The sequence below is a fragment of the Petaurus breviceps genome, unplaced genomic scaffold (genome assembly GCF_028583685.1).
Source record: "Petaurus breviceps papuanus isolate PSGF00001 unplaced genomic scaffold, PetGlider_PUasm1.0 90842, whole genome shotgun sequence".
NCBI lineage: Eukaryota > Metazoa > Chordata > Mammalia > Diprotodontia > Petauridae > Petaurus > Petaurus breviceps.
Window position 1 is genome coordinate 6,010,136 of NW_027187358.1, and position 26,413 is coordinate 6,036,548.

General features: G+C 37.6%; 1 protein-coding gene across 3 annotated transcripts in view; it reads left to right on the forward strand.

Annotated features, from left to right (window-relative positions):
- PLEKHH2 (pleckstrin homology, MyTH4 and FERM domain containing H2) overlaps window positions 1–26,413 on the forward strand; it is a 126,071-nt gene that overhangs the window by 46,724 nt on the left and 52,934 nt on the right. For 2 of the 3 annotated variants that reach the window (XM_069071598.1, XM_069071599.1), the window contains 10 exons: window positions 1,116–1,199; window positions 1,877–1,958; window positions 8,332–8,517; window positions 8,825–9,819; window positions 14,536–14,611; window positions 19,724–19,818; window positions 20,516–20,660; window positions 23,539–23,675; window positions 23,772–23,882; window positions 24,177–24,263. In XM_069071598.1, the coding sequence (XP_068927699.1) occupies window positions 1,116–1,199; window positions 1,877–1,958; window positions 8,332–8,517; window positions 8,825–9,819; window positions 14,536–14,611; window positions 19,724–19,818; window positions 20,516–20,660; window positions 23,539–23,675; window positions 23,772–23,882; window positions 24,177–24,263 (1,998 nt within the window). The remainder of the gene's footprint in view (window positions 1–1,115; window positions 1,200–1,876; window positions 1,959–8,331; window positions 8,518–8,824; window positions 9,820–14,535; window positions 14,612–19,723; window positions 19,819–20,515; window positions 20,661–23,538; window positions 23,676–23,771; window positions 23,883–24,176; window positions 24,264–26,413) is intronic. The other variant, XM_069071600.1, reaches the window with a different exon arrangement.

Below are 26,413 nucleotides of genomic sequence, written 5' to 3' on the forward strand. Positions count from 1 at the left end.
AAGCAAAAAAAAAAAAAAAAAAGGCTTCCTAAGGAAGATAGGGTTTTAGCTGGGACTTGAAGGGAGCCAGAGAAGCCAGGAGGCAGAAATAAGGAGGGAGGGCATTTCATGGACTTGTAGCTGCCCATTGCTGCTGGGGAAAAGGAAATGAGAGAAATTCCCTTCTCTTCACCCCCCTCCCCCAAGCCCTCTGCTGTAAATAAAGGGGAGTGGCCTGTTTGTCCTCAGTTCCTCCTGACTCTATGATCAATCATCTTTGACGCCATCATCCATCACTTGTGACCAATTAGGAACTGCTGTGTCATTTCAACAAGGCCCTTTAGTAAAGGATCAGAACAGGTCCTACCTACATAAAGGAACCAGAGCCCATTCCCCATCCAGTGGGAGGTACCTCTATCCAGCAAATCAGGAAATTCCCCACATCACCCTCATTACATATATACGTACATACATATACACGTGTACATGAATATACATGTGTATATTCACATCTATCTTATCATATCTACATACCTATATATGTATATTATGTAGATCAATATGATATATTCATATATTCACACTTATACATATATCCATCTATCTATATCACACACATCTATATGAACATGTATATGTGTGATATAGAAAGGTATTTTTATATGTATATATGTAAATGTAGGTATGTATGTATATACATGCATACACAAGACAAAAGGAAATAGGTTAAAATGACTGATAAAAAACATTTTGCAAATCAATCTACCAGAAATTATTGTGAATGTATTATTAACATTCTCCATTCTCCAAAAAATATATAATTGCTCTATCACCAGTAAAGAGAGGATCAAAGTACACCGCTTATGATATGAATAAAAACTATTCACATTTTGTGGTTTATCATGCATTCTCCCATAACAATCCTGTGAAGGTAGGTACTACAAATATTATTCCCATTTTATAGATTAAGAAACTGAGACTCTGAGAGGTTGGATGACTCATCCAGAGTCTACCAGCTAAATAGTGACAGAATTGGAAATCCAAACCAAGGCTCCTCAGTCTAATTTTTTCTATTACTTCCTAGATTGGAACATTTGTGTTTTCATCTCATTGATGAATTGCTAATGTGATTTCAGAAACAAATCAGAATACAAGAAGCCAGGATAATAGAAGAGAAAGCAGCCAAGATTAAAGAATGGGTGACAGTCAAACTACAAGAGGTATTTAGCTTTCATTTTTGCTTCTTTTGAAGAGATAAGTCACAGAAAAAAATGGGATGATTCTGAATGAAATATAAAATTCTGGTCAGTTGGTGGTGCTGCTGTCTTTTGGTAAATTTGTGAAGGCAAGACTAAATTTCATTGGCTTCTCCTGAATTAAAAAATAATAATATCGAACGTATATATATGACAAGTTGTCATTAGAAATTTCAAAATCCTAATGAGTTAATTATAAATAAAATTTACAAGAATTATGGAACTTTTAAGTATATAATATGATATTGATGTTTTACACATCTAAATATCAGAAAATGTTTAGCTTATATGATAAATTAAGTGGTAAAAATCCTTTCAGTACTATTTGGAGTAATTTTAAAATGTCCATGTTCATAGAGGTACAGTCAAGTGGAGAGGAAGGGCAATTATCTGGATCATGGAGATAAATCTACTTGAGGGGGGAATAAATTAAATAAATTATCTGAGGCCATAATTTTCTAAGTTGACAGTCTGTGCTGATCAATTTCACCTGATAAATTGGTTGGCTTTCATTTTTTGCCTTTGCTTACTTTGATCTAGGCTAAGAGTAATGAGGCACCTATGTTATCTAAGTATGTAATCTACAAGTTCATTTTAGAAATGTTACCCGATTAGAACTGAATTACATTGTGTACTTTTAGCTGGAATTGGAAAATCAGAACCTTCGTTTGATCAACCAAAACCAAATTGAAGAAATAAGAACAATACAAGCAAAACTGCAAGGTACATGGCTTTTTTTTAAGTAAGGTAGTTGAGTTTGGGTGTATGTGGGTATAAAGAATTCTTGTTTTCATTCTTATGCACCTTTTAGACAAAATGAACACTGAATGAAATATAACCATCAAATATGAGAATAAACTTTTTGAAAAAAAATGAACCCAAGCTCTTGCATTGAACTGAATATTGCTTTTCAATGTAGTTGTTTAGAGAGTCTCTACCCATGCTCCAAAGATACCACCACTTGTTCAAAACACTTCTCGAGATTTTCTTTTGGAATTGCCTTCACACTAATTTGTGAGCCATGTAAGAAAATTGCTTTTATTCCTTTATAGCAGCACCTCAGTTTTGGATGGAAAATTATCCTGCTTGAGCACTTGCCTCATATACCAGACTTGCCTCTCAGTGACTTTTGGCTATTTCTTAAAATTAAATCCATCACTAAGGAGGGAGGAAGATTTACTACCATCAATCAATCCTACTACTACAATCAATTCAACAGAACCAGTATTTACTCATCTTCTCTTGGCCTCCATGACATTGCTCTCTCTTGGCTTTCCTTCTGCCTTTCTGACCATTCTTCAGGCTCTTTGCTTGTTTATCCTCCTCTTCTTCTTCCTCCTCCTCCTCCTTTTTTTCCTCTTCCTCCTCCTTTTTGTCCTTCTCTTCCTCTTCCTCCTCTCCTTTCCTTCCATCCAGTTAAAATGGGTATCTCTCAAGGTCTTATACGGAGCTCTCTTCTATCTCTTCTATACTCTCTCCCTTCCTAAATTGTTGTCTCCCATGGGTCTCTGGGGTGGGGAACCTGCTGCCTCAAAGCCGCATGTGGTCCTGAAACTAGGTCCTCAAGCATGGCCTGACAGAATCCAAAGGGCCACTCTTGAGGACCTAGAGGGTCATATGTGGCCTTGAGGCCACAGATTCCCCACCACTGGTCTAGAGATAGTTTCTGGCTAGAAGACTCCCACAACCCCATATCTACCTCTAATGTCTCTCCTCAACCCTAGTCCCATATTACTTAGAAAACCTCCACATGGATATCCCATAGGTATCTGTAGCAGCAAGCACCCCAAGCACGTCCTCAGGGTTTGCTGCCCATATAGGTTCTTGGATCTGCTTTGTTAAAGGAAAGCAACTCAAAATGGGTTAACAAGCTTACTTTAATCAGTCAGACATATATCGTTTACCTTGTTCAGGGGAAAAAGGTCAGCACCCCAAACTTCAAAATATACAGACAGAATTATCAAGACATTAAAGATCAAGTAGACAGCTTTCCAAACTGTCCAACCATTACATCCATACCCAGTCAACATCTGGGTTTCCACATCTGGGTTTTTTCAAAGCCGGGGGACTCTCAACAATGGCTTCCCAGAATTCAGATCAAATCACAGAACACTTCTCAAAGTGAGTCCCAAAACAAAGCTACACATCAGGGCTTATATAGCCTTCTCCTGGCTCAGAGAATGTAACAACCTTATTGACTCACTGGCCAATCAAGAAGTATCTACTGAAAAACAAGTCTCCCTCCCCAGGCTTCAGGTGCATTCTAGCCTAGGGGCAGGGAAGATCTTCCAAATTTGCATTCCCATTACAGTATCCCAAATTGAGTAAGTCTGAAACAAAGCTCATTATATTTCTACCAAAACTCCTCCTTCTTCTAAACCTACCCAGACTTGTTGGTGATAACATTATCCTTCTAGTAAACCAGATTTGCAATCTCGAAGTCATCCTGGAGCCTTCCCTTTCCCATATCCAGCCAGTTGTCAAGTCTTGACTATTCTGCTTCTATAACATCTAGCAACACCATGCCCTTATACAGGTAGTTTCCTCTACTTCCCTGCTTTTCAACTCCCTTTTATGTCATTCTCCCCCCACCCCCAACTAAAATATAAGCTTCTTGAGGCTGGCACTATCTTTTTGTTTGTATTTGTAACTCAAGCACTTAGCACAGTGATTGATACATAGCAAATGCTTTGTTGTTCAGTCGTTTTTAGTCATGTCCAACTCTTCATGATCTCTTTTGAGGTTTTCTTGGTAAAGGTATTGGAGTGTTTTGCTATTTCCTTCTCCAGCTCATTTTACAGATGAGGAAACTGAGGCAAATGGAGTTAAGTGACTTGCCCAGGGTCATACAGCTAGTAAGTGTCTGAGACCAGATTTGAACATGAATCTTCCTGACTCCAGACCTGGAACTCTGTCCACTTAGTTGACAGAATATTCCTGCATCTATTTTCTCCTCTCTCCAATCTATTCTTCACTCAGTTGAGTAGTTATTCATAAAACATAGGTTTGACCATCTCCCTCTGAAAATCCTCAGTGGATTTTTAATTAATTAATTTTTAATTAATCCATTGATTCTAAGATAAAAATTAGAATTTAGATAGTAACTAGCATTTATATAGTGCTTTAAGGTCTGAAAAGCATTTTATGTTATTTCATTTGATCCTCACAACAGATACAATTTTCATCCACATTTTATAGATGAGGAAACTGAGTTTGAGATGGTGGGAATAACTTGCCTAAGGCCACAATACAGCTAGAAAGTATCTGACATTCAATCCGAACTCCTATCTTCCTGACCTTAAGTCCAACTCTCTCTCTCTCTCTCTCTCTCTCTCTCTCTCTCTCTCTCTCTCTCTCTCTCTCTCTCTCTCTCTCTCTCTCTCTCTCTCCCCCTCTCTGTCTCTCTCTGTCTCTGTCTCTGTCTCTCCCTCTCTCTCCATAGATAGATAGAGATAGATAGAGCTATTCTATAGATATAGACATAGATATATGAAATCTTCAACCTGTCATCCCCCTCCTACCTGCTCTCTTTCCCCTTTCCACATAAAATTTCACTTTCACTTACCTTTGCCACCTTATTTCAGGTTATTCCTCTCTAGCTACTCTCTTCCAGTCATACTGATTTCCTAGCTTTTCCCCATACATAACATTCCAAGTCCTTCCTTTGTACCTTTTCTACTCATGTCTGCAATGTCTGGAATACACTCTTGCCTCATTTCTGCCTTGTGGAATCTTTAGCTTCGTTCAAAATCCTCCTCCTTTTAAATGATACCTTTCCTAATAAACCAAGTTATTAGCAGTTTCTTCCATGAGATGACCTTGTATTAATTAAGATATTTTTATTGTATACATGTTGTGTGTCTGTTCTATGTATAATAGAATGTAGATTCCTTGTGCCAGGATTATTTCATTTTTTCATTGTATTTTCAGTATCTAGCAAGATGCCTTGCCACCTAGTACTTAGTGAGCATTTGTTTAATGAACGAATGAATGAATGTGCTGAGCTAGATACCATATGGGATTCAAAGAATGAGAAGATATGGTGCCCTTTGCTGGGTACAAATTATGGATGACCTTGAATGCCAGATAGAGGAATTTATGCTTTATTCAGTGATTAATGAGTAGCCACTGAAGGTTTTTCAGTAAGGTATAATATAATTAGAGTTCCACTGTAAGAAGCTTAATCTGGCAACAGTGTGTAGGATGTATTGGAGGAAGGCAGAAACTGTAGATAAGGAGACCAATTAGAAGCTATTGCAATAGTTCAGGAAAGGTGGTTGCAGTGGAAATGGAGAAAAAAGAATGAATGTGGGGCTGAGGGAGAGACAGAAGTAAAAAATGACTCAGAATTTTCTAACTTTGGTGACTAAGATGATGCTGATTCCATTGATAGAAATAGGAAAGTCAGGAAGGACTAAGTAAAATGTTGAGTTTGGTTTCAGACATGATGAAATTAGGTGGAAAGCATTGCAAACAGGTTTTCAGCAATGCAGAACTGTGGACAGGGTATGTATAGGTAATTGAGCAAATCACTGATTTGGATATATGAGTTCTAGTATGATGAGCACATAGGAAGACATATACATACACATACATATACATACATGTACCCAGATATGTATGCATGTGTGTATATATTTTCCTCCTGCCCTTTTATGGGCTAGCTCCTCCCCACCCTCAGGGCAGGAGCTGACATTTTCTTTGTATTTGTTCCAGTACTTAGTACAGTGTCAAACCCATAATAAGTGCTTAATAAACACTCTGTTTATCTATTGGTCTTTATATTCTACCCACATGATGGAAAGCATTTGATCCAATGTTTGGCTTAAGATTCCAGGGTTAAATTTCAAGGGGTGAATATGCCATTTGCTATTACTTAAATGAACTAGATTTGATAGAGATGCTCTTAAATGCTGATTATTTCATTCTAAGATGTTTTACTTCCATTTCTGGTAGTTATCCACCAGGTAACATTGGTAGCTATTAAAAATTTAGACCCCGTTTGGTCTAAAGTACCCTTCCTTTACAAATATTAACTTATTTTGAGAACATTCACTAATTCAGTCCTTTTTTTCATTCTCAAGATGCAACTTCAGTGTAAAATGCAAGTATTACACAACCACACATCTTTTTCATTCTCATCACTTTTTTTAAAATTTTCTTTTTGACATCATTTTTACATATTACATTTATTTCTGAATATATGTGTTCCCCCTCTCACTTACCTAGCAAGCTATCCCCTATAATAGAGTGAAAAACAAATAAAAAATATTTGAGCAAAATCAATCAATACACTGACCATGTCTGATAGTATATGCAGTATTCTACTTAAAGTACCCTTCCTAAACGCAAGGAAGACAGGATAGAACTCCTGATCCAGTCAATATTGTGTTTTTTTAAAGCAAAAGCTATAGTCTTTGTTACAATACACACACATATATATGTATACGTGTGTTTGTGTGTGTAAGAACTATCTCTATGAAGGCATGTGGAACAATGGAAAGGGTCTTGGATTTCATGGCTCCAGCACTTACTACCTGTGTGACCTTGGCCAAGCTCCTTGATCATTCTTTGCCTCAGTTTCTACAACTGTAAAATGAGGAGTTGGGCTAGGTGACATAGAAGGCCCTTTCCAGCTCTAAATCTATGATTCTTTGATGATTTAAATAATCACAATTAAAATATCTACATGACTTGTGGTACCATCTTGACTACATTAAGTTATTACCAATGTATGTTTAAGTTAATCAGACTTCTGGGGGTTCTCCCAGAGCAAAGATATAAATTAATTGGAAACTTTTCTTATAAAGACCGATAGATAAATAGAGCATTTATTAATCACTTACTATGGGTCTGACACTGTGCTAAGTACTGGAAAACACATATAAAGAAAAAGACGGTTCCTACCCTCAAGGCGCTTCCATTCTAATGGGGGAAGATAGCCCATAAAAGGGAGCTACCTAGGGTAGGGGGAGAAGTATCCCTATGCGGACAAGGTGGAAAAGTAATTTAAATGCTTAACCAGCTATGGTGTGCTGTCTGCCTTTGCTGTTGAGTCAAGCTCATAATCCTAATCATGAGATCATAGATTTAGTGGGACCCCAGGGGCCAATGAGGTCATTCCTTTCATTTTAGAGATGAGGGTTGAAGCAAAGAGAAGGGGGGCGCAGTGACTTGTCCAGAATCACATAGCTAAATTCTTGATGCAGGATTTAAAGCCTGATGTTTCTAACTCCAAGTCCAACAGGAGAAAGCTTATCTTGTTCTCTGCCTCCCCTACTTTCTGTAGAGAGGCAGCTTAGAGCATGTCTTCATGGACAGAATAAACCAGGGTGGGTTTATCTGCCTTCTTCACAGGATTTAGAAGTACAAAACATGGTATCTACCTGTGCACTCTATATTTTCCCACAATACTCTGGTACTTCAAACATCTATTGGTTTCCTCCACTAATAGAGCTCATAATCTCACTTTGGCATATCAGTTTCTAAGAGTAAAAAAATAAACCATCATACAATTAACTTGCCTTCTTCTGTTGAGCTGGGCTTGGTTGGGCCTGCTAGAATTTGTACTTTATTGGCATAGATTTGAGAATCTGGATTTACCTCCATGCCACAATGAGGGGCATTGGATTAGGACTTTAGTCGAAGATTCTGCTTCCACTTTGAATCCGGGTCTCCCCAGGTTACCTTGGCAACCAAAATGTCAGTCACTCCCTTAGCCTGTGCTCTTCTACCCTCAGATGGTTACATCATTGAGTAAGCAGGTTTCACTTATGCTTTGGTTTAAGCTTATACTGGCAGGTTCTAAACTACTTTTATGTCAGGGATGACATTTTATAAAAGGGTCACATTCTTTACCTCTAAACTTTCAAAAAACATATTTTTGAACTTATGACAATTTTAAAATATAGCATTTTCTCATAGGCTATTTGATTCGTAGGTGGTCTTTGACATAAAGGAGTCTTCTGGGATAAGGAATGAAATTTTAACTTTTTTTCTTGCATGGGGAAGAGAGTTATCCAAATATTTGTATGCCTTGGACTCATGTGCAATCCATTAGAGGGACATATGGTAATTCTCAATTACTTTATTGCAGAAGTTCAAGGGAAGAAACTATCCACCACCTCCCCACCAAAGCCTTCAGAAGGCCAACGCCTAAGCAGTTTGACTTTTGGATGCTTTTTATCCAGAGCAAAGAGTCCTCAGCAAGTAATTAAATCAGATGAAGTAAGCAAGATATCATCTAAAGAACCTGAGTTCCCAGAAAGAAATCATGTAGAAGGTATTTACCACCTGGTGTTATTTATTTTTAAACTTATGCATGTATTTTTAATCTCTCACTGGCTTATCTTCTGTATGAAAGCTTTCTTTTGCAATACTGCCCATGGCAGTTCTCCTATGTGATTGGAGGTGATGTTTTCTTTAAAAGTCATGATTTACAAGCTTATGTAAAAAAGAATAACCAAGTTTAATTTAGAGTGACTATGTTTGTACCAAATTGGTAGTTATTGAAGAGTAGTTATATAAAAAAATCACAAATAAACAAGCTTATTTAAAGCATCTTGCCAAGTTGATCTTTCCTTTTCTAGAAATGGACATCCCAGAAACTTCCCTTGGTGCCCAAGTGCAAGAACACAACAAAGGTCAGAGGTCTTTGCAGCAAAACTCCTGTAGCTTGGAACAGAATGGGGCAATAAAGGCAAGTTACACTCTACAAGGTGGAGATGGCCTCAAAGACACATCAAAGAATTCCTGTGTCACAGTAAGTGACTGGAGTTCTGATGAGGAAGAACAAAGCAAAGAAAGGTCAAAATCCAGGTGTGACTCTACGTTTTCTAGTCATACTTCAGAGGAGAGTACCAGGTACAGCAGAATGGGAAGTGAAATGTATTTGACAGCATCTGATGACAGCAGTTCTTTATTTGAGGAAGAGAGTTTCGGCATTAAGAGAACAGAACACAAGAAGTTATATTCCTGGCAACAGGAAGCACAATGGAAGGCTCAGAACAGTACAGGTGGAAAAGGAAATTGTGAATCACGGAGTAAAAGAGGGAAAGATGGTTTTTCAGATGAACTGAACAAGAAATTTCAGTGCCAGAGACTGGACTATTCATCTTCATCTAGTGAAGCCAACACCCCAAGTCCTATTTTAACCCCAGCTTTAGCACCCAAAAATCCTAGCCTGTTGCCCGCAGAAGGACGTCAGCATTTGATGCCATTCCATCCTTCCTCAAATCTGCCCCCCACAAAGTTAAGGATTCCTAATGTTTTCAGTATAAGTGTTGCTTTGGCCAAAAGACACTTGAGTCAGCCCCAGTTAAGTTCTGATCGGATGTTTGGCAGAAACAGAAATGCTATAAGCATGATCCGACCCCTCAAACCTCAGGAAACAGACATTGATCTAGTGGATGGAGACAGCACAGAGATTGTAGAAAATATGGATGTTGGGTATGATGATGGAGTGTTTTCCTATGACTCCCTTGAAGCACCTTGTTCAGAAGATTCAGAAATATGTGATTCAGCTGCAAAGAAAGCAGCTGGAGGCAAACCTCCAACTCCTCCACTTCACCGGTTTCCTTCCTGGGTAATTACTACACTATGCATGTCTCCCCCACAGTGACCTTTCCTTCTCAGGTGTATTGTCAGTCTAGTTGTCAGCTTTAATTTTATTTATTTTTCTGTCTTTTCTTAAAACTTCATTTACTCTGGCATTTCTGGAACAATGTAGTAGGAAGTTAGAATATAATGCCTGGGTACCTGATGCTCTTTGGTAAGTTTTGAATGACAATACTATAGGTATTTTTTTTTAGAGAGCAACTGGGGTTAAGTGACTTGCCCAAGGTCACACAGCTAGTTTTTTGTGTTAAGTGTCTGAGGCCGGATTTGAACTCAGTCCTCCTGACTCCAGGGCCGGTGCTCTATTCATTGTGCCACCTAGCCACCCCAATACTATAGGTATTTAGATAAAATCTTTGATCTGTTTTTTTTTTTAGTTTTCAACATTCACTTTTATAAGATTTTGAGTTCAAAATTTTTTTCTCCTTCCCTTCATCTCTTTCCCACTCCCGAAATTGGCAAGTAATCTGATATAGGCTATTTGTGTACCATATGATCTATCTATGATAGATAACTCTATCATCTATTATACAATAGTTCTATAAAATATCTATTATCTTTTATAGATGATAAATTTATAGATTAATAATTTCATATGTATTATCCATCTATGAATATCTATGTCTGCTCATAGATATCTATCTCTAGGTTTCTGTCTATTTATAGATATCCATCATACATTAATAATCTAATCTATGTCTATAATATAGATGTATAATTTATATCTATTATAATGCCTATAATCACTATAGGTATTTCCCTCCACCAATACAGATTGTAAGCAGCACCCCCTCCATATCTTCTTATCTTGGAGATTCCTGTCAGTCAGTCAATAAATTTAATGAATATTAAATAAAGTGCCTCCTGTGTACTAGCCACTGTGCTAAGTGCTGGGGATGAAAATAGAGGCAAAAAATAATTCTGCTCTCAAGGGGATTGCTCATAGTCTACTGGGGGAGATGAGATGTAAACAACCATGTAAAAACTAGGTCCTGTATAGACAGGATAAATTATAAATAATCAACAGAGGGGAAGGGACTAGAATTCCTATGTCTTTCTCTAAATGAAAGTACTGTATGGTACTTACTGTGTTCCCAATGAGTAGACCTAGAGAATCTCTCTCCAAGGCATTGGAGGACCTTGTTGGTTGGGTTGTCCATCATTTGTTCTTGTTGTGCAATCAATTCACTTTCTTTTCCATTCATCCATATTCTTTATGGTGACTCTGATGTCCACTTTCATGGAGAAGTCATCATTGGTAACATGTTATCATATATTGTTGGTGCTGGTGCTCAGTAGTGGTCTGACTCTTCGTGACCCCATGTGGGGTTTTCTTGGCAAAGATACTGGAGTGGTTTGTCATAACCTTTCCCAGTTCATTTTATAAATGAGAAACTGGGGCAAACAGGATTAAGCTGCCCAGGGTCAAACAGCTTGTAAGTGTCTGAGGTCAGATTTGAACTCATGAGGATGAGTCTTCCTGATGCCAAGCCCAGTGTTCTATCTGTTGCACTACCCAACTGCCCTGTTGGTAATCTGTTCAGCCTATTTAAGCTTACCATGCACGTTTCCATTTTCCTTGGGCTCATTTGAAGTGATGGTTCTTCTGACATCATGGTATTCCATGATTTGTAGCCATATAGCTTTACTGGGAGAATATGGGTATTATAGAAGATGAGCTTAGAAGCAGTTTGGCATAGAGCTAGGATCTTTTTTGTGTCTTTGGGAATCTGGTGAAGCCTATGGACCCCTTCTCAGAATAATATTGGATTTTTTTATTCATAATTGAAAGAAATGCCAAATTTCAGCTTGTGAAAATAAAGATGTATTTTTTCTATCCGAGTTCATAGACTCTTCCCTGCCCTGATATTTATCCACAGACCAAATCCACAGTTAAGTCCCAGTCAAGAACCCTCTGACACAGAGGATAGTGAGCTAGTCTTGGAGTCGGGATAACCTGGGTTTAAGTCCCATCTCTGAGACATAGGGGCTAGGTGACTCTGACCAAGTCACACTCATTGCCTCTAGGCAACTCCATAAATTAAAAAATATTTGCTATTCTGTGCTGGCAGAAGGAATTTGCCTATATTGATAAAGGTTGGTTTTTGTAGTAGAGGGGATCATTTTGGATCATTTTTTAAAAAATGTTTTAAAAATATGATCCAATTCAATTACTCCTGACTACTCATTGGGAACACATTAAGTACCATGCAATACTTTCACTAAAATCAGTCCTATAAATGGTATATGAGCTTTGTTGGATTTTTAAGGAGGACTTTGTTAAATTTTTAGATAAAGTGGGGGTTTCATTCATCTTTAAGTTCTTTAAAAGAACATTATTTCCTTAGTATAAACACAACACATTCATAGAGAAATAGAAGGTCATCCACTCTTGTTTTGAATTGAGCCTTTAATTTCTTTCTTTCTTTCTTTTTTTGCTTTTTTTTTTGGAAGGGGAAGGGTAGGGCAATTGGGGTTAAGTGACTTGCCCAAGGTCACAGGCTAGTTTTTTGTATTAAGTGTCTGAGGTTAGATTTGAACTCAGGTCCTCCTGACTCCAGGGTAGATGCTCTATTCACTGCACCACCTAGCTTCCCTGAGCCTTTAATTTCAATGTATTTTGTGTCCAGACCACCATGAATCCACCCACAATATAGTATTAAATGCTGGATAGCACAAGGAAACATGTTTGAATATGACACTGATTCCAATTATCTATCTTCTGTGCAATGTTCCTCCATAGTTCTGTGTCTTTTAACTATAGATACTTTCCCAAGAAGTAAGATGAGACTAGAATTCATTGTGTTAAACTATTTTTTCTGCTCCTGTTTCCTTATTGCCTTTCATCTCGCTCTTCTTTCTTTGAGTCCACTTGACCCTGGAGAAGTAATCCTGCTTTTCAAGTGTCTCTTAGCAGTCTAAGTTTTGAAAATGGAATTTTCTATAAGAAAAGAAAAGCAAAATAAAACTACCAACTTACCTTCATACTAAGAGCATGGTTTAGAGCTTCCCCCCCCCCCTTTTTTTCCATAAGAGAAGGAAAGCAAAATAAAAATACCAACTTACCTTTAGACTAAGAGCATAAGGTTAGAACTGGGAGGAAACTTGGAACTCCTATCACTTTATAGGTTAGCAAACTGAGTCTCAGAGAGGCTAATGTGAGTTGTCTAAGGTCACACAGGTAATACGTGTTGCCAAGATTAAAACCCAGCTCTTCTGATGTCAAACTCAATACTCTTTCCCCTGTAACCTTTGCCTCACTCTTTCTAAACTTATTCTTCATTCTTAACACAACCCAAAGCACCTCCATGTTATTCCAGGTACCCACCTCGCTCTGGCCTCTGTACATTTTTTTGCAAATCTCAAATCAGATCTTTAGTTTGCCTCCCCCCACCACTTTTACTCAGATAGAATGAAGAATAATGAATCTCTTGGTATTTAAAGATCTTCACAATCTCACCCATTCCTACCTCTCTGGTCATCTTACACTTATTCACCTGTCTGCATTCTAAAGTTAAGCCTTGTGGACTGCCTTATGGTCCCTGACACCAACATTCCATCTTCTCTCTGCATCTTTACACTGGATGGGGCCTCCATGACTGAGATGCTCTTTCTCTGTGCCTCTGCCCCTTGGAATCCCAAGTTTCCTTTAAAAGTCAACTCATATTCCACCTTCTTCATGAAGCCTTTGTAGTCCCACCAGATGCTAGTGTCTTCCCATCCAAAGTTAGTTACTTTTTGTTTGCTTTGTATATGTCTGTATCTACATACATGCAGCCAGACATACAAATATATACACATATATATAGTATACCCCATTAGAATGGAAGCTTTAATGTCTTTGTACCCTCAGGACATATCACATTTAAGGAAGAGATTAAACACAATTTTCTCCCCATTCCCTACCAGTTATACTGCTTTGGGATGTTTGTGAACCTTGCGATGCTTTCTTTCCCTAGAAACTCATCATTGGACAATCACATTATCCTGAAAGATTGAATCTGCCTGGGTACTCATATCTCATCAAGTATACTCTACCCCTCTGATTGGAGATCATGAGCTCCTGGGCCTCTATTTAAGGAGGGGACTCAGTCTAGCCTTCTCCCCATTTGGACCTCTCCTTCATGGTCCTGAATTAGGTGCCTCCCCCACCTCTTTTCAGCTTTCTTTTGTGTATTGTCTTCCTCCATTAGATTGTAAGCTCCTTGAAGGCAAGGACTGTCTTTGGTTTTATTTGCATCCCCAGCCTATCTCTTGCCACAGTGCTTGGCACATAGTAGGCACAATAAATATGTGTTGACTGACATAGTAAATGCTTGTTAATTGACTGATTGAAATAGCCTCCTGATTATTCTTTGGCTCTAACTTTTCACTTCACATTATATCACTTCATTTTTCTTTTTATCTTATGAGGGTTGTAGAGATTCTAGGAAGATTAGTAACTATAAATGCCTTCTATAAGTTTTTCTGTCCCTTAAAATATTGGTCAGAAATCAGAAAATAGAATGCAATATTCATTAAATAACTGACAAATGAAAATGCTTTCATGTGTACCCCTCAAAGAGTGTATTTTATTTAGCATTGACAATAGTATTACAATAATATCATAGAACGATAAATTAAGAGGAGTTTGAGCATAAAAAGTGACTGGGTAACCTAATTGAAACTTCTGTCCTTAAACTAGGAAAGCAGGATTTATGCTGTGGCCAAATCAGGCATTCGAATGTCTGAAGTCTTCAGTACAGATAATATTAATAAAAGTAAGTGATTTGGTTTGTACACCTTGTGTGATTGGCTGGGGGATTGTGGGTTATCTAAGACAGAGCACTGCTCCTGGAATAAACAACAGAAGGGCTTAAACTTCCAGAAAATTATCTTGTATTATTGTCTTTTTTAAAGTACATGCTAAACTTCATCATTTCCAATTTAAAGCTGTATATTCCATATATATATTCTATATATAAAGCTTTGAATTCCAACACAAGATTCACTCTAATTAGTTGTCTTTCCTGCTGTAATTGTGAAGAAGATGGAGATTATATATGAGTTACAAAATAATTTAATTAGGAGGATTCAAATAGGTTGAGTGGCCATCTTGACTGTACCCAAAGAGTTGGCATTAATGGTTCCACATCCATTCAGAAGGGAGGCTTCAGTGGAGTACCTCTGTGCTGTTGAACATTTTTAATCAATGACTTGGATAAAGGTATAAATATCAAGAATATCAGATGTGCAGATGGCATAAAACTGGGAGGGTTGTTTACCATATTAGGTGACAAAAGTTTCAAAAGGATCTTGACAAGCCAGAACATTGGACTGAATCAAATAAGATGAAACTTAATGGGGATAAATGTAGAGTCCTGAGCGTGGGTTAAAAGAAAATCACAAGGACAGTTTGAGGAGGCATAGTCAGACATTATTGAAAAAAATCTGAGAATTATAATGAGCTACAAAGTTAAAACTAGTTAATAGTACAATATAGCAACCAAAAAAGTTAGCGTGATCTTTTGTTGTTTTTCAGTCATTTTCAGTCTTGTCCAACTTTTCATGACCCCGGTTGGGGTTTTCTTGGCAAAGGTACTGTAGTGGTTTGCCATTTCCTTCTCCAGCTCATTTTACAGATGAGGAAACTGAGGCAAACAGAGTTAAGTGACTTGTTCAGGGTCACATATCTAATAAGTGTATGAAGCCAGATTTGAACTCAGAGATGAGTCTTCCTGACTCCAGGTCCAGCACTCTCTCTATTGTGCCACCTAGCTGCCCCTGTAAGTTACAGACACACTTCTATAGGTATGACTTGCTCAGGGTCACAAAACCAGGATGTGTCTGATGAGGGACTTGAACCCAGGCCTTCCTAACTCAGAGGTCACTTCTCTACCCATCACAGTATACTGCTTTTCAGGTAGGTATTGCAGGTATGATTATTTGTACTTTACATAAGAAAAATTAAGCCCCAGAGAGGAGATTTGAGTCTTCCTGATTCCAGACCTGGCACTCTATCCACTGTGCCACCTAGCTACCCTAGGCTCATTAAAAAGGGCATAGTGTCCAGGGTTTAGGAAGGTTATAATTACCCGATACTCTTGGTCTGGTCTGACCGCATTTGTTTGGTATTGTGTTTGTGTTTTGGTATTGTGTTTGGTTTTAGTATTGTGTTTGTTTTTAGGTGTATAATTCTAGAACAGACATTGATAAGCTGAAAGCATGTAGAGGAGAGATACTAAGATGTTAAAGGACTTTGAATTCATGCCATATGAAGATCATCTGAAGGAACCAGGGATGCTTAGCTTGGAGAAGAGATGACATGAACAGACACTGTCTTCAAGTGTTTCAAGGCCTGCCTTGTAGAAAAGGATTCATCTTGGTCTGTTGGTTCCCAGAAAGTGGGAGTTGAATCTCAGTGGCTTAGAAGTTAAAAAGAGGCAAATTTAGGCACAATTTAAGGGGAAGTTTCCAGCAATTAAGGATGTCCAAAGTGGAACAGGCTAGGGTTCCAGTCTTCTGTAAGAGGGCCTCATGAAAAGTAGAGAGGAGTATCGCTCTCTTACTTTTACTCCGGCAGAGATCTAAAATAAGCTCCAGCTTGACTGGTAACTAAGAAAAAAGAAAAAAGAAAAACTTCAATTAACTTTTTATCTTTTAAAAAATTCTTTATTATAAGGAATGAATCTCTGGAAGCAGGAAGGGGTAAGGATATAGGTGATCTAAAACAAAAGATGTCAGTAAAAATCTATTTTAAAAAAGAAATGAAACAAGGAAGTTAAGGTTATAGAGGAAAGATTTAGAAGGAGAATTAATGGCTTAGAATAGAATGTGGTAAAAATTAATCCAAGATACAGACTTTCTGAAAATTAGAATGCACCAAATAAAAATTAATGGCTCCATGAAACAATTCAAGATATTGGAATAAATCAAAAGATGGAAAAAGAGAAGAAAATGTTTTATAATTACCTGAAAACCATGATCCCCTAAAAATTCTAGGTACTGTATTTTGATAGATCATAAATAAAAGCTACCCAGATTGATTAGAACCAGAGGGCAAAGTGAAAACAGAAAGAATACACCAATCACTTCCAGAAAGAAACCTCAAAATGACAACTCCCAGGAATGTTACAGCCAAAATCAAAAAATAAATTACCTAACAGAGGAGAAATAGAATAAAGGACTATTAAGCGTTCTTGTTGAAAGACCAGGGCTCAACAGAAGCTATGAAATATAAATACAGGGATCAAGAATAAATAAGAAAGGTAAATATATCTGAGTACTTGGAAGGTGCTGGATGGCAATGAAAGTGATTACAATCTAAGAGGAGAAGAAACAAGTATACCTTGAGAACCCTAATGTTTCAAGAGTCATAGAAGACGTTAAATGACAAACAGATGGACAGGCGGTGGTTTGGCTCTGTTTTTGTGGTCTTAATAAAAGAAAGAAAATAGAAAATGGGAATGTACAAAGGAAGAAAGGAGTAGGAAGGGGAAAGAACTATTTCACATAATTGGGCTGTGAAAGATCAAGAATACACAAACTTGGATCATGGGGTGGGGGGCAGAGGCATCATGAGAACCTCACTTTGAACTGAACCAGACAGAGAAGGGTTGAGTGCCCACAAATGCATGGTGTGGAAATGCAGTAAGCTTCACAGAGAAATAGAAAGGGACAGGAAGAGGAGAGTGTGATTTTAGAGGAAAGGTAAATAATTAAAGCAAACTCCAATATTCAAGAGTGGATTGTCATGGGGGAATTTAAAAGAAAGAGTAGGAACGTGTGACTGGGAAACTGAGTGAAGGGCAGGGGAAAGAATTTATTGTTGTTTGGTCATGTCTCTCTTCGTGACCCCATTTGGGTTTTTTTTTTTTGCAAAGATACTGGAGTGCTTTGCCATTTCCTTCTCCAGCTCATTTTACAGGTAAGGAAACCGACACAAACAGTGTTGAGTGACTTGCTCAGGGTCACATAGCTAGAAAGTTATCTGAGGCCAGATTTGAACTCAGGAAGAGGAATCTTCCTGATTCCAAACCCTGTACTCTATCCACTTTGCCACCTAGCTGCCCTGGGATGATAGTGGGGTGGGGTATGGGGGGTAGGGGAGAACTAGATCCCTGCAATTATAAATCACTAATATAATGCATGGGGCAGCTAAGTGGCACAATGGATAGAATTCTGGGCCTGGAATAAGGAAGACTCATCTTTCTGTGTGACCCTGGGCAAGTCATTTAACCCTGTTTCCCTTAGTTTCCTCATTTTTAAAATGAACCAGAAAATGGCAAACCACCACAGTGTCTTTGCCAAGAAAACCCCAAATGGAATCACAAAGATTTAGACACAACTGAAAATGACTGAACAACAAAATATAAAGTATACTTTCTCTTTGATCACCTTCTTTGTTAAGAGGGAGTCAATGTGATGGACAGAGAAGAAAAAGCATGAGATGAAAGTGGGAGTGGATGGACACACAATTAATCATAACCATGATTTCATTAAGGCAGAATGGATTACAAAGCAGAATTCAATGATCTATCCTTTACAAGAAACTTTTGAAACATAAATATTCACAGAGTTAAAATAAGGGGTTGGTACAAAATCTATTTTGCTTCAGGTGAAAAGTAGAAAGGGCTGTCTCAGGAGCTAGTAGAATCCTTTATATTAGACAGAGTGCTCTAACTGAATTTAGGAAGACCTGAGTTCAAATGTGACTTCAAATACTTCCTAGCCGTGTGACCCTGGGCAAGTCATTTAAACTCTGCCTTCATTTTCACATCTATAAAATGGAAATCAGAATAGCACCTAATACACAGGGTTATTGCCAGGATCAAATGGAATGATATTTGTAAAGCACTTTGTAAACCTCAAAGTACAATGTAAGGGCTAGATATTATTATTAATTATCATCATTGTTATTCTCATTGAGGCTGCATGACCATTTGTTGGATATTTCATAGAGAAGATTCTTTTCTAGATTGTGGAAGAATTTGGACTAGATGGATACTCAGGTCATTTCTAGCTCTGACATTCTGTGATTCTGTGAATTCTTTACCTGAAGAAGGTATTTCTCGTGTGGGATGTTCACATTGTGAATCTCTAGAAATAGGTAGTAGCAGATGACTTTTTGAGGACAAACCCCTTTTTTTTTTTAAGCAATTGGGGTAAAATAACTTGCTCAAGGTTACATGGCCAGTTATTTCTGGGTGTGGTGTGGTGCTAAGTATCTGAGCCCAGATTCGATCCCCAGGTCATCCCAACACTGGGGCCGGTGCTCTTACTCTCTGTGCTACCTGGCTGCCCCTAAACCCCTTCTTAATAGTAGGGAGAGTATCATCCTGGAAATTTCCTCTTGTCCCAATGGCCTCTTCTCCTTTTCCCATGTGTATGGTCTAGATTTTTCACCGAATGCTCACAGAAAAGGTGACTGATAGCAGAACTCCATGGAAGTAATGTAATCAGAAGGTGCTTGCATGAAGTGGTCATTCATATAGGAAAGATCAGCAAACAAACAAATATTTATTGATCACCTGTATACCTAGGGTTGTACCAAGTATTTACTGTCAGGAACATAGAAGAGTAAAACATGATCGCTATTACCCTCAAGTAATTTACAATCTAAATGGGAAAAATGATTAATATGGACCACCTCTCAATCCTTTAGCTGAGCCTATTGATATGAAAAACACTGAATAATACTCTAATGTACAGTTAAGCCTGAAAGTGTTTGCTACAGTTTGTAAGTGCTGTGGTTCATACTGTAAAAATCTTAGTGAAGAGCCACTTGCATTAATATCCTTTCCAAATTATTGTCACATTTAGAAGATATTCCACTACCCCATCCCACTGGCATTTCAATACATAATTATCATTCATTCTGTTCTTGATTTCAGATTCTTTGTTGATGCCTTCTTACTCTACATCAGGACTGTATACATCTCTGATTTACAAAGATATGACAACACCAGTGTATACAACTTTGAAAGGGGTAACTTTATCATCATTATTAAACAGATGATTGTGGTTGTGAAAATTCTGGACAATCTCCTTTTTTCAGGCTCTGGGTTCCAAACTTGATATTTTTCCTTGGTAGGACTTTGAAAAGCATATAAGAAGTTCACATTTGTGAATATAAGAGTAATGGAAAATGTCTGGAAAAGATATTGCCTACTACCAAGCCTGAATTGGTTTCTATTGTTCTCATGTAGATTTTTTCCCATTATTCATTGTTTAAAAGAACCCTATTAGTAATGATGTAGTAATTAAAGTTCTAATTTAGAAAGATCTTTATATCCATGCCAGGTTTGTTTTCCCCCCTAAATAACCTGAAATATGCTTGAAATTAAAATGATTTTGTTCAGATGTTGACAATACTCATATTTTTAAAGGCCTTTTATGTCTACAGAGTCCTCTATTAATTAGAATTGGGTGGGCTTTATAAAAATACAACTTAAAAGATTGCAAAATTAATGAGTTTTCCATGATTTGAATTTATAAAACATTATCTTGTATGTGTTTGCTTTCTGTGTTAAGTATATGTATATATGCACTCATATATAGTATATGTATGTGTATATATGTGTATATAGTATATATATATGTATATATATGCTTATGTATACTATAGAAAGATACCTAACTATGCAGATTCATATTTGTGAGATTGTTGTGCTACTTTTCTTTAGAAGGCAACCCAAATAAGCAACAGCCCATTCTTAGATGACTCATCAGGATCTGAGGAGGAAGACAGCTCCAGGTCCAGCTCGCGGACATCTGAGTCAGATTCTCGAAGCCGAAGCAGACCAGGGAGCCCTCGAGCCATGAAACGAGGTAAGGAGAAGCTCCCAAACAGAGGAGACACCTCAATTCTACATAAACACCAAATGATTTGCAAAACATATTGGGAATATAGTCTCCATAGTATGAGAGTTCTTTATCAATATGCCTGCTTTATAGCATCAACTCCAATGGTTCTGTGATCCCATCAGTTTAGGTATTCCCTCCAGTGCTAATATGACTCATCCATGCTCGATACCCTTATAGGAGTGATGTCCAACTTAACTAGAAACAGGGGACACTAAATGGTGTGTAAAGTTATCTGTGGGCTGCATGCTGACTTAGAAAACCACATATTAACATCATCTATGTTCTTTTGTATTTTTATTCTTTTGTAAAATATTTTCCAATTATATTGTAATCTGATTTGGGCCTGCACTCAGGGGTGTTTAGGTTATATTGCGACATGTTTGCTACCTCTTCTCTAGTATAATAGAAAAAAACCTTTCAGAGTCACGAGACTGGAATTATCATGATGATTAAACCAATTATATGACCTTCATTCAGAAAGTCATTGACCTTTCTATATCTGTTTATTCAGCTGTAGAACAGAAAAATGATAACTGCCCTACTTTCGTCATAGGGTTATTATAGTTGGAAAATAAGGTAACTGACCTCATGAAAAATGATTGCTCTTTTGACTTGATTGCTTGGCATTCGTTTTATCACTTGATTATTCTCTGATAATTTCCAGAGTATGATATACTACTTAAAGTCAGAAAAACATCTCCAAAGCTATTTTCATCCAATATTCTTTCTCTTAACAAAATGGCAGCCATTACAGGTTTGAAATGGATATGAATTCTGTAATTGTTAATGAATTTCAATGAAATGTGGTACATAGATAGATGTTACAGTGAAATGTTATTACATAGATGAGGATCTATAGGTCATAAAACCATCGAGATACATGAAAGCACTATTCAAAAGCTAGTTGTTATTTTAGCAATTGTGAATTTATATCAAAGAAGAAACAGTAACGGTGTGTATGATTGACATAGCAAGTTACAACATGACTTTGGAATGTTGGCAGACAATTGGTATCAGCTCCTGCTAAGATGATGGATAAGTATCCCAGGTTTTTATTTTAGTGCATAGGTCCAAAGTTAAGCCAACATGCAGCCCACAGATAACTTTATATACCATTTAGTGTCCCCTCTTTCTAGTTGAGTTGGACACCACTGCTAGAGGATATCAAGCATGGATGGGTTGTGGTAGCACTACAGGGAATACCCAAATATAAGCTTAAAAATATATAACATATTTCATCACAATGGGGAGAATTTTTTTTAAATTTAGTGATTCAGCACATGTGGCTTACTAGCTGGAAGTAGATTTTCCTAAAGGAAGTGAATCAGTGTGGAAGTGACTTTTTAAACTCCAAGTTATAAGAGGAGAAGAAAATAACACTGGATCATACTTTTAAATGACTTACTATTTTAAAAAAGCATCACATATTTAAAAAGTGAGTGGGCTGAAGTATATGGCAGGATAAGATCTCTAAGACATCCCATCAACAATAAAACCATGAACAGCTCTTTCCAGATATCAAAATAACTGGATAAAAATGTTTGCCTAGAGGGACTTTTTAATAATGAGAAGACACACTTTAACTTGTGTTGAGAACCTGAGCCAGATATGAAGTATTATGACAGGAAGAGTTATGAAGTGACATCACTTAAAGTGATAGGAAGTGATGTCACCGAAAGAGACAGCATGTTATAATGGGAAAGTGATAGATGTTGAGTCAGGAGAAATAAGGGTTTGAATGCTTTCTCTGACACTAACTCTGTGACCCTAAGCTAAGTACCTTCTCTCTGGGGCTTAGTTCTTATGTAAAGGGCAAATAATCATACCTATAGGGGGCAGAGAGGTGACCTCTGAGTTAGGAAGGTCTGGATTCGAGTCCCACCTCAGACACACCCTGGCTTTGTGACCCTGGGCAAGTATATATAGATGGTATATATAGATGTGACTATAACTTATAGGAGAAGCTAGGTGGCACAATGGATAGAGGGCTGGGCCTGGAGTCAGGAAGACTCATCTCTGTGAGTTCAAATCTGGCTTTATATAATTACTAGATATATGACTCTGGATAAGTCACTTAACCCTTTTTGCCTCACTTCTTCATCTGTAAACTGAAGTGGAGAAGGAAATGGCAAACCACCAAAGTATCTTTGCCAAGAAAATCCAAAATGGGGTCACAGAGTCAGATGTGACTGAAAATTATCGACCAACAAAATAACTTGGGAAACAAGTGCTAATCTTCATTCATACCTAATATGAAGAAGTCAAGCTTCAAAGAAACCCCTAAAACCCAGTTGTTTCAGTAGACAGGATGCCCACATGAATGGAGTCATGAATTTTGTAAAGCAGTGAGAAAAGAAAAATCTATGCTAAATGTAGACTTGAAGATATGTTATCCATGTAAAATAGACATACTTGTATACACCCCCAAATCTCTTTATTTCATGTCCTTCCTTGGCCTCCAAAGAAACTTCCCTGGCTAACACTACCAATTCCTTTCCTTTTTCTTCTGACCTGTGTTCTACACAGCCAAATCAAGTGTACATCTAAAGGTAAATCCATGGTGATTTAGGGGCTTAACCACTAACATCTCTTAGGGCTCTAGACGCTGGTATCTAAAGGGCCCTCAAGGCCATCTTGTTCAAAATGCTTATCGTATAGATGAGGAAACAGAACCCCAGGAAGAGGTGCCTTGCCCAAGACCAGACCAGTAGTGATTGTCTGAGGCACAGTTTGAACTTAGGTTCTCTGATTCCAAAGCCAGTGAGTGTTTTTTCCACTGTGCCATTGGCCATATGTTGAGATAGCTTGGTATATAACATGAATACACTTTTTTTTTTTAAAGGTGTGTCTTTATCCTCTGTAACTTCCGAAAGTGATTATGCTATTCCTCCTGATGCCTACTCAACGGATACAGAATATTCCGAACCAGAGCAGAAGCTTCCCAAAACTTGCTCCTCTTCCAGTGATAATGGGAAAAATGTAAGGACAGTAATATTTTTTCATATCAATAGTGTCCTTAGGAGGGTCCAACAGTTGACACATTTATGAAATTTTTCTTCTTCTTTTCAAAATTAGGAACCCCTGGAAAAATCTGGCTATTTGTTAAAAATGGGTGGTAAAGTAAAGACCTGGAAACGGAGGTGGTTTGTTCTTAAAGGTGGTGAATTACTTTATTACAAATCTCCGGTGAGTATGAGACACTAATTGTTTACTATGGTATCCTACAGACTATAACTCGAACTCCTGATTCCTTTTCATCCAGAGAACAGCAATAATGATAACAAAGCATTTTTTAAAATCATTGTATATTTGAAGGGAATAACAAATTGTACATAGTAGTTTTGCAGTTTCATGTACAAATCATCTTTTTTTATTGTGCTAGGTTATGAAAATGTTTGTTTTATTCTATAAATTAAAAATAATTTTTAAAATTGCATTGTGGATTATCACACTAAATTTGGTTTTCTTTCTTTTAAACAGAGTGATGTAATTAGAAAGCCCCAGGGCCATATTGAACTTAGTATGTCCAGTCATATCGTTAGAGGAGATAATAAACAAACAGTTCAGGTAATTGTCTTAAGTATTTTTCTGTCCTACATAACCAACTCTCAGTTATCCATGTGAAAGGAAAAGTAGGAACGTGAATTTATGTTCATTGTGCTCTCCTAGGAGAATATAAGTTCTCTGAGGACCTGGATTCAAATGTAGCCTCTGCTAGGACATTGGACCAGTCAGGAAGACCTAGATTCAAATCCAGTCTCTGATGTTGTTGTTTGTCCTTCATTCTCAAAGAGGTCTAGTGACATCAGGAGGGTGATGTCTTGACTTGCAAGTGAATTGAATTTAAGTGAGGCAGAGCTGTGCAAAGTTACCAGCCTCACTCTCCTCCAGAGTCATAGGAGTCTAGTGGCAAGACATAGGTCAAGACAACTGGGGATGGTCTGGATGCAGTGGGAGACCTTCCAGTCTGATATTTAGTAGTTATAAGACCCTGGGACAATCACTTAACCTTTCTAAACCCTAGTTTCTTCATTTGTAAAATTAGTAGGGTGGATTTGACATCCAAAACCCCTTTTAGCTCTAAATCTGTGATCCTCTGGTCATTTGATTTTGTCTTTGTTTCCCCAGCACCCAGCACAGAGCATTGAACTAGCAGGCATCTTCATAAATGTGTGTTGAATTGTTGTTTGAAGGAGTGATCCAATACAATCAGATTCCATACAATCAGAACAGCTTTGAAGTCCTGGAGTCCCAGATAAAAATCATAAAATGGACAGTTTAGCTTTTGATGGGCCCTACATCCCCATTCTTCACTTTTATTTTCTCCTCTGCCCTCATCTCCAATGTCCTCAGGCTCTCATGTAAATTAGATATCTGATTAATTCACATTAAGGTATTAGTGCTTTAATATGCTACCCATCCTTGGAATATTTATATTTGAAGAGAAAAAGTCTGGAAAAAGTAATTAATAACACAAAGGAATAAGTCTTTAGTGGTATAGTTTAGCAGTGTGATCAGGACAGGGGAGATGTTTTTATGTAGGATGACCCTGACAGATATCCCTTTCCTAGGATGGGATCATGCTACTAACCTTGTGATTTCATGAGTATAGAGAACTCTCATTGAGGAAACTCTCTTTACCAATATACATTGGCACCTTTTCTGCCATCTGAGAGTTGACAAGAGACATTGAGAGGATGAGTGATTTCCCTAGGGTCTCATGATTCAGAAGCAGGACTTGCTGCCTTGACTCCAAAGCTAGCTCTCTGTCTGCTGTTCCAGGGGTTCTTAACTTTTTTTGCCATGATCCCTTTGACAGTCTGGTAAAACCTATGGACCCCATTCTCAGAATATTTTAAAGTTAATAAAATAGATAGATTTAAAAGAAGACCAATTATATTGAAATAGAATCATCAAAAAACATTTTAAGTTCACAAATTATTCTATCAACAAGCATTTATTAAGAGCCTACTATGTGCAAGGTAAATCCCAAGTTAAGAACCCTTGCCCCATGCTATATTGCCTTCATAGACATGGCCCTCAGATATATACACTAAAACACCTGTGTCATGTTCAAGAACACAAGCCTTGCCAGAAGGAAGGTTTGGCACTAGAAAGATAGTCTTCTATAAGCATCTGAAGGAGGAAGTTTTAAATTCAGATACTTCTTTCTGAAATACCTATAATGTTTGCTCACTGTTGTTCTAAAAATAAGGCTGAGAAGGCAAGCATAATCTTCTTGATTGGCAAACAATAAAGGAGCAGTAGAAATTACCTACAAGAACATAAAAAGAACACAGCAACGGGGGAGGCTTGACCATGCTGAAAGAGCATGGTGGGTGGATGAAGTAATGAAGTGTGTGGGAAATCCTTATTGTGGATAAGCCAAGTGTGAAAAGTTGACAGTTGATTAATCTTGTTATATATTAGCTGCAACCATGTATAGGATGCAGAAACTTTCTCCCTATGTTTGAAAGTGTATTGTGCCCATAAAATTTTACTTGTTTTAGAGATTTACATTTCTGTAATTAGCGACCCTTTCTCCTACCTAAAGAGATATACATCAGGGAATTTGTTACTTCATTAAATTCTTTGGGAAGAAATGTCTTCTTTTTTTGTCTTTATTAATTTGCTTGTTTAGTTTTAGTTTACAAGATTCAGTTCCACAATCCTTTGAGTTTCAAATTTTCTGCCCCTCCTTCTCCTCTCCACTCCCC